This window comes from Triticum urartu, chromosome 5 (assembly GCF_003073215.2).
Source record: "Triticum urartu cultivar G1812 chromosome 5, Tu2.1, whole genome shotgun sequence".
NCBI classification, from domain to species: Eukaryota; Viridiplantae; Streptophyta; class Magnoliopsida; order Poales; family Poaceae; genus Triticum; species Triticum urartu.
In genome coordinates this window covers 21,248,631-21,258,055 of record NC_053026.1, presented here as the reverse complement: position 1 = coordinate 21,258,055, position 9,425 = coordinate 21,248,631, and the positions used below count along the sequence as shown (strand labels likewise).

At 47.5% G+C, this 9,425-nt stretch overlaps 1 protein-coding gene and 1 pseudogene across 1 annotated transcript; both read right to left on the bottom strand.

Moving 5' to 3' along the window:
- Nucleotides 1-2,379: 2,379 nt before the first annotated feature.
- Nucleotides 2,380-2,518, bottom strand: LOC125511820 (annotated as a pseudogene).
- A 900-nt stretch (nt 2,519-3,418) lies between these two features.
- LOC125506661 (disease resistance protein RGA2-like) lies at nt 3,419-7,765 on the bottom strand. The gene has a single exon (XM_048671425.1). It carries the CDS (start codon nt 7,763-7,765, stop codon nt 3,419-3,421), a length of 4,347 nt encoding a protein of 1,448 aa, XP_048527382.1.
- Nucleotides 7,766-9,425: the final 1,660 nt, after the last annotated feature.

Here is a 9,425-nt window from a genome sequence, read left to right as displayed (position 1 = left end):
GCAGAAGATCCAACACCAGGAGCGGCTGCAGACTCGCCGGGCGAGGACATGCAGATCGGATCTTCTGTGGCCAGCGCACGTGGAGCTGAGGAAGAAGTCGCCGCAGAGGATCCCGATCCAGCAGGGGGCGCAGCCGGTGGGACGGGGACTGCAGCATGATCCACACCGGAGTCAGTGCCCGTATCCAGACGGGATGGGCGCCGCGCGTAGCAGCGCGTGTCGGGGCCAAACCGACCAGGTGCGGGGCTAGACACGGGGCCGGGCGCGGGACCAGGCGCGGGCGGCTGGAGTTGGCGCCGCGTGGCGCTGGTTGGTTGGTGCGGAGCGGCCACCGGGCGGTCAACCGAGCCGCTGGTGGCGTGTGGCGACGCAGGGCTCGAGGAGGATCGGCCTGGCGCGGAGGGCGCGGATCCCGCGGGGGACAGGACGGCAGACTGGCACAGGAGCGATCCCGAGGGGGATGCGCCTGGATCCCGAGGGAGATCCGCTTCGATGCTGCTGCTGTTTTGTCCAGGAAGCATAAAATGATGATTTGGGCTGAGTTCTTCACCATTTTCTGCATAATTTTTTTCTGTTGCATCACAAGACTCAAGACCATCATTAGTAAGAGGATTAGTCAACAATTGATCATCAGTGTCCAAAACATCCCCATTGTCACGACCGGTAAGATGTGAAGGTAGAAGAAGAATCTCCTTTTGAAGAAGGGCTCCGGCGTTTGGATGAAGTTGTGCAAAAGGGAAAACAGTCTCATCAAACACAACATCACGGGAAATATAGACACGTCCAGTGGATACATCAAGACACTTTACACCCTTATGTTGTGGACTATAGCCCAAGAAAACACACTGTTTTGATCGAAACATGAGTTTGCGGTTGTTATATGGCCGAAGATTCGGCCAACACGCACACCCAAATACTCGTAGAGATGTGTAATCTGGTTTTGTATGAAGGAGACGTTCTACTGGAGATTCATTATTGATGACTCTACTTGGCGACATGTTTATGAGGTGGACTGCGGTGAGAAAAGCCTCATCCCAGAATTTCAAAGGCATAGAGGCAGCAGCAAGTAAGGCAAGGCCGACTTCAACTATATGTCTGTGCTTGCGCTCAGCTGATCCATTTTGCTGGTGAGCATGGGGGCATGACACGTGGTGTGATATGCCAATTTTCTGAAAAAAGGAGTTGAGGTTGCGGTACTCCCCTCCCCAATCGGATTGGAGAGCTAGGATTTTGCAATCAAACTTTCTTTCTACTAGTGCTTGAAAGTTGTGAAACACTTGAAAAACATCAGATTTCTTTTTGATGAGATAGATCCATGTGTACTTGCTATAGTCATCGATAAAACTTACGTAATAAGTGTGTCTGCCAACTGATTTAGGGGCAGGACCCCAAACATCGGAAAAAATAAGCTCAAGAGGTTTGGTGGAGATGCTTGTAGACACAAGATAGGGTAATTGATGACTTTTAGCACACTGACATGAATCACAAATTGTTTCACGATCTCGCTCACCAACAAACGGGAGCTTATTCTTTCTAAGCAAATGTTCAACTAAAGAAAAAGATGCATGCCCTAATCTATCATGCCACCGTGTTGAAGAGACTTTGGTGACACCATAGGCTTGTTTATTCAATCTCCTAAGCTCCGGAATCAACGGGTACAGCCCTCGAACGCATCTACCTCGATACAGAGTTTTCTTCGTGACCTGATCCTTGATCAAAAAGAAAAACGGATGAAACTCAAGGAATACATGGTTGTCAATGGCAATGCGATGAACTGAAAAGAGATTTTTGGAAGCACTAGGGACATGCAAAATTTTTCTTAGACGAATATTTTATGGGGGGTTTTAAGCACTGAATGACCAACGTGGCTAATACTCATACCTTCTCCGTTGGCAGTGTGAACTTGGTCTTGCCCATGGTACTTCTCACAAACAGTCACCTTTTCCAGCTCGCTCGTGATGTGGTCAGTTGCACCACTGTCCACATACCAGTTCGTGTCGATGCCGTAGGAGCCATCAGCAGCGCCTACAACCTTCTCATCTTGTGAGGATTCGCCGTCATCTTCATAGCGATACCAGCAGTCCCGGGCGGTGTGGCCTAGCTTGCCGTAGATTTGGCATTGCGGCGCATCAGGGTTGGCGCGAGGCCTACCACCACGGCGGCCCCTATTGTTGTTGCTGGAGGGCCGCTCGCCGCCGCTGCCGCCACCACGAGCGGAGTTGCTGCCGCTGCTGTTTCCACCAGATGACGGCTTGCCCTTGCCGCGCGGAGGTCCATGGTAGCGTGAACCGCCACCGCCGCGACCGCCGCCGCGAGAGACCGCGTTAGCAGATGACTTGAAGCCCCCGCCCGAGTTGTTGTTGTAGAGAGCGAGGCGCTGATCAAAGTTGCTCATCTGAGCGTAGAGGTCGTCGATGCTGATGGTGTCGGTGCGCGCGTCGTTGGCGGAGACGAGGGGTTGGTACTCCATGTCGAGGCCGGCGGTGATGTAGGAGACAAGCTCATCGTCATCGATGGGCTTTCCGGCGGCTGCAAGCTCATCGGCAAGTGCTCTCATCTGGGCGAAGTAGGCCGCAACAGATTGCGTCCCCTTCTGCGCCGTGGAGAGAGCAACCCGGATGTTGTTGATGCGGGCTCGGGACTGTGATGAGAACATGTGGGCGAGAGCCGCCCAGAGCTCGTGCGGCGTGGCGATGGAGGTAACCTGCACGAGGACTTCTTTGGTGAGAGTATTGAGCAAGTATCCAAGTACCTGCTGCCCTTCTCTGAACCAGATCGGATGGAGCGGGTTCGGTGTTTGCTCTTCTTTCCCGTATTTGTCCTTCGTGACGAGGATCTTGACAGGTTCTGGCATGGAGCCGTCGGCGTAGCCGAAGAGGCCAGCCCCTCTCAGCTGTGGTGTCACCTGCGCATGCCACAGGATGTAGTTGGTGCGGGTGAGTTTCTCTGCGACCTGCCCAAGGGAGGCCTGGACGGCGCTGGAGGACGACATGGCTGGTAATGGATGGGTTTTGCTAGATGCGATGGATAGAGGTGGGCAATATATTTCAACAGTAATTATCAATGGGGAAACACTGAGGCAGCCTTGCTGAATCTCCTCGTTTCGCAAACAAGGTGGGTACCAGAATTCAGTGAAGAACAGTTTAGCTGGTTCATGGTGACATGGTAGCATTTCCTGATGCAGCCATACGGTGCTGTTCCCACTACGCAGATAATGCCCAACTTGTAGCAGAATGCACAAAAGGAAGACGACGATCCCTGCACATCAGATCACAGTGAGTGGTTTATTCAGGTGAAATGACAGCAACTGTGACCAACCAAACAAAAAGAGAACAATTGCTTTGACTTATTTCGAGGTTAGGAAAATCAAGGAAAAATGGTGGGCGGCTACAAGCAAGCAAGTGTTTGCTACCTTGGATTAATCCATCACGATTGGAATGGTTCCTTTAAACTTGCGGCACTGCCTCTTTAGCTCCTCGCTTTTGCAACTACGGACATCTAACACTAGCAGGGAATCCGGGAGGCCATCACTGGGCAATGAATTCAGAGCAGGACAATCATAGATCTTCAATTTTTCCAGAGAACATGGCAAGCCATCCTTGGGTAGCAATTCCAGAGCAGGGCAGCTAGAGATGTCTAATGTTTTCAGCGAACATGGGAGGCCATCCTTGGGCAGAAATTTCAGGGCATCACAATTCCTGATCCATAATTCCTGCAGTGAACTTGGGAGGCTATCCTTGGGCAGCGATTCCAAGAAATCACATCTGCCAATGCTTAAACATTGCAGAGAACTTGGGAGGCTGTCATTGGGCAGCAATTTGAAAGCAGGGCAGTAATCGATTTGTAAAACTTGCAGAGAAGTTGGGAGGCCGTCTTTGGGCAGCGATTGCAAGGCATGACAACATGCAATCCGTAACATCTTGAGGCTGGAAAGTCTATGTAGCCCTGCTGGGAGGCACTGTAGCTTGGTGCACTTATTGAACTCGAGGTTTTGGATGGAGGTGAGGATCTGAAGGGCATCCTCTTGCTCCTTAGAAAAGCGCTTCACCTTACCAATGTCAGAAACGAGTAAGCTGGTGATGGACGAGGAGAGGAGGCTGTAGATGGGCACATTAAGGAAGCTTGTGAAGTGATCTGTGAATAGCTTCTGAAGTTTGCAAGATCTGGGCTCTTTGTCATGCATCCGCGAGGGCTCGAAAAAGGGGGGAAATTTGTGGGTGTGAAAGATGAATAATTCTGTGAGGCAGCCATGCGCGAGGAGAGGCCGTATGCATGAAGGGGAGGACAAGTAAGAGGAGAAGGACTTGGGGAAACCATGTATGCCAAATGACCGGAGGGAGCATAGGCCTTGGAGAGAACTGGCGAGTAGGCTCAGCTCTGGGCAATTCATGATCACTAGTGAGTGGAGGGACCGGAGGCCTTGGAGTGAACTCGCGAGTAGGCTCAGCTCTGGGCAATTATCGATCACCAATTCTTGCAGATGGGGAGATGAGAGCAAAACTCCACCTTCTCGATCACTAATTCCCTCCTCTCGTCTTGTCATCTGCTGTTGCTGCATCACACCAACTCTTGTTACCTTTTCACAACCAATTATTTCCAACTTGCTGAGATCTTGAAAATGAGAGAGCAACTGCGTCAATTCTTTCTCACGGGCACCACAAGACATAACCCTGAGTTGTTCAATTGGTAACTTGTATATGATATCACTCTCATTGTCAGTTGTCAACAAGACATTGCTATTACTCGAATAATCTATTTCAAGGGACTTCAGAGATGTTAACTTCTGGAGGTGATACAATGGCAGAGGGGGACAATTCTTAATCTTCAGCTCTTTTAGACCAGCTAGATTACCGAATACAAACATATTCCAGAACATGCCATCTTGCCCATCCTTCCCCGTAACCCCCAAGCTTAATTTTGACCTGTAATTTTCTGAGTACTCCAGCCATTCCAAACTAGATCCTACCCGCTTTATCATGGCAGAGGATGCAGCAGTAGTCCAAGGGACAAGAGGTAGTGACAACAGTTTTGGGCAGTCTACAATATCAAGAACCCGTAATCTAGGAAACCAAGTCATATTTGCTTCTTGCTCTGATTGACGGCGTGAAAATGGCAGCTCCACGAGTTCAGAACAATCTTTAACAATGAGAACTTCTAGTTGAGATAAGAAATGGCAAGTGCTATTTTCAACCCATTTTCTCAACCTTGGTATCTTAACTAATTCTAGCCTTTTAAGATTTTGAAATCTTTGACTTGAGATGGAACTTTGATACTCTTCACCAAGTTCACTAACTGACCACAACTCCCCTAGAGGTGGAAGAATATTCCAACCTACATCATGCAGGGAAAGAGATTCCAAATTCATTACTGAGAGGTTCCCACCTAGCCACGACGGACAATTAGCACCTCTATGCCCTTTAATGTGCAGATTGCTATGAGGTTTAAGACTTTCAAGAACTTGTTCTTGCACAAAATCCTTATTCTGTCCATAAATACCCCACTCTAATATTAGCTTCTTTAAGTGGATTTTTTGTATCAATTTTGCTGCACTCACTTCTTCCTTTCGTTCAACATTCTCAATGTTATGGACTCTCAGTAACCCAACAAGTTCTACCAATTGTCCTATCTGCCCTAGTTCAAAACCACCGTCTTGGACAAGAAAATGGCGCAGTTTTACAAGGTTGCTCATTGCTTTGAGAAGACCAAGGTGGACATTGCATTCTTGAACATCCAGGACCCTCAGGTGATAAAATCTTGAGATGTTGCTGTTCAAACTTAATTTCCCCTTAGTTCCTGTAGTTATCCTTAGGTAGCGAAGATGGATAAATCTTGGAAGGCTGCGGAACACATCCTCCAAAATGTAACTACAATATGCCTCAGATAAAAGAATAACACGAAGGGCTTTTGCTTCTGCAAATAAATCACCAAAAGTCTTTGCAAAGCTTCCATGGAATCTTCCGAACAACATCACAGTTTGTAGATTTTCAACTGTCAACTTTTCAGGTAATGTACTCAAGTCCCTCTTAAAATCCTCAAAGGTCATTCTATCATTGACATCTCTCGCATCTATAATGATAGACAAGTGACGTATAGATGGAGAAGATTGTACATATCTCACATTAGAACTAGATATGCTAAGACAGTCTGATGATGAAACCTTCACTGCCAACTCATGTAGTAGGTCATGCACAACATAATAAGGACTGCCATCTTTTTTCATGTTCTCCTTGAGAAAACCAAGATTAACCAAGTCATTTAAATAGCATAGCCCAACATCTTCAAGTCTTCTCCTTCGATCACATGAATCTAAAATATTGAGCCCTATCCATAAGTGAACCAACTCTTCGTTGCAAAACTCATAATCTTCGGGAAACAAAGCACAATAGAAAAAACACTGTTGTAGATGGAAAGGCAGATAATCATAGCTAAGCTTCAGTGCTGGCATAATGTCATATTCGCTGCTTTGTAACTCCCATTCTTTGCTTTCCAGAACTCTTGTCCAGTGGCCCAATGTAAGCTGGTTTCTTAGTAATCTACCTACAGTATTTGCTGCAAGAGGGAACCCCTTCAAATGGACCACTATTTCCCTTCCAACATTAAGCAATTCAGGATGGTCTTTCCATGACTGTTGGTGACCAAATACATATGCTTCAAATAAATGCATAAAATCTTCAGGTCCTAAGCGATCCAGGTTTATAGAATGATCAGCTATTTTTCCCGCTGTTGTTGTTTCTGAAATTCGAGTAGTGACAATAATTATATTACCTCTTGCGTCTCCTTTTTTGAAGGGAGCTAATAGTTTTTTCCACTCATCGTCGTGATATGTCCGGACATCATCCAAGACCAGCAAGAACCTCTTATGTTTTATTCTTTGCTCAATAAGCTCTTCATCGATAGCATTTTCCGTTTCACCATTAACCTTAGGGATGTTTTTCACAATCTCTCGTGCCAACCTATTTGCATCAAAATTCAGAGATATGCAGACCCAAATCATAACATCAAAAGAGCTCTTCACTTCTTGATAGACATGTTGTGTGAAAGTCGTCTTCCCAATACCCCCTGGGCCAACAATTTGGAGAACTGTGAGTCCATCGGCACAATATTTTCCAACGGTAATGCCATCTACAATGTCCTTTTTCTCTGCGTCCCTCCCAAATAACTCTGGCTCTATTATTGCTGGGGTGGTTTTGGGTCTGTTTCCAATAATGCTAACTTTGGTAGATTTGCGGAGCTCTAGATCAAGGATTTCCTTCACCTTGGCACATATGGGATCCAGCTGTTGTACAATGTGTGCCATCCGTTTAGACATTTCCACATGGTTAAACTTCAATTTGTATGTTTGCATAGTGCCATCTTCTGGTGGTGCCTTAGAGCAGAGCTTGAATTTATTAGCAATGGCTCTAGCAGTGTGCCGCACATTGAGACCAAGGTTGTGGATGCAACCCTTGGGATGGCTATCGGCGGCATTGTAGGTATTGTCGAGCTTGTCCTGGATGCGGAAGTAGTCCAGCTCATCAAGCACGTCGTCGGCCCCGTCCGCCAGCTGCCGCAACATGTGCAGCAGCTCCTTGAGGGCAGGGTTGGTGGTGTACTCTCTGTCGTGCGCGGTGTAGAGTATCCCCTGCGCGCGCAGCAGCTGCCTCTTGAGGGCGCTGATGTTGGGGCCGAGACTGTCACTGGACGCCCAGCTCTCCAGCAATCCATCCGAAACTGGGGCCAGCGCCTTGCCTACCACCCACACTGCCGCACTGATGGCCGCGTTCATCCTCACGTCCCCTGCTGATAAGAGTTGCAGAGTGGTGAGATTGCACAGTCAGTCAAAGATGGTCTAGGAGCAGCACATCAAACAAGTTGAGTACACTCACACTTTTGGATCAAGATACTACTAGCCGATCAATGCACCTGCTGCTCGTCTCCTACTCAAAGTGATTGGTGATTGGAGAGCTGAGATGGATATGCCTGACTGCTTCGATCTCTCTCACCTCTTGCGAGAGTAGCACCATCCGTAGCGGATAACGACGACTGGACGGCTCGACTACAATCATGTATGATGCTTTTGGTGGTTCCGGCGGCAGCGGAGGAAATGAGAGTACATGGAGAAGAGCACAATACAAGTAAAAGCCATGAGGGAGAAGACAAAAATTGGGGTTTGATGGTAGGCTGCAGAAGGCGGATTTTCCAACCAAGCTCAACAATGTTGAATCAACAATGCTTTCAACAACGTTATCAACAAAGTCGCCTTGTGTGGATCAGTACAAGGGATGCGCGTTTAATAATGGAGGCCACCATAGTGACGGTACAAGGGACAAATTGCCAAGAGCATCATTTTTTTTTGAAACAAGTATTGCCAAGAGCATCATGGTTCCAGAAAAACATTCTACGTGCTGCCAAGTGAGAATGCCGGCAGTTTACTGATTTTTTTGGGTGGGCACAAGTGGAGCAAAGTGAAGGCAAATAATTGTTGTGATGCACCCACCGCAGGCCGGAAGGATGAGCAGTTCGTTAGTCGTTTTTCCAAATGGAGGATCGACTGTAGGCAGATTCTTCTTGCCGATTGATGCCCTTTGGTGCTTCCTTCTTTTCCTTCCCTAGTGGAGTTTATCAAATGAGATTTCGCTGCTCCATTGGACACAAGACGCAACATATGTAACTCGTCGTTTCGAGTGTGTCGAGAGGAAGGAATTAACCTGCCTTAATGTAAAGCATGGCATAGCTCTTGTTATTTGCCAGACAAAGAAGAAAGGGTAGTATATATATGGCCTCAAGTGGCTAGAGTTTGGTGTGACATGTTTGTGTTGTTGCTTGTGTTCATAGCTCAACTCAGGTCTCTTGTGCCTGCTGTACTCAACTGACGACTTGACCGAATCAAACCTCACCACTAGTAAGCAGAACTGTGAGACTCATTCATTACTAATATACTAAACCTAGCCAGGTTTAATTTACCTGGTTTTTTTGACTTTTTCTTATCAGTGAAAACGTGACCAATCGAAACGTGACACGTGATTTATTGAGCGATACAGGCGTGTATCTTCTGGGGTGCGCTTAGCAGGTTCCCACTTGATTTGCCGGCAGTGTTTCCCATTGTTGCGCATGTGCCGATGTGCGCTGCATGTTGATTTTGCATGTGCGGTGGATGGTGATTTCACTACGTTCTCTTTTGGCATTTTCCTGTTGGAGGCGTTCCTTCACGTTTTGCCTATCGCTACGTCTCTTGATTTTGTTTCTCTTGCGTTCTTTTCTGGGCACGTGTGGACTGCGGCGGCCGCTGATCTGGTTCATGGCGGTCTAGATTTAGACTCCGGCGGTGTGGCGGCCGGCCGGCGTCCTATCAAAGTATTGATGTAAAAAAAGACTCTTGCTTTACAATATAGCAAAACAAACAGGGGAAAGGGTCCACATTTTGTTCGAAAAGTCTGTCTGAAAGT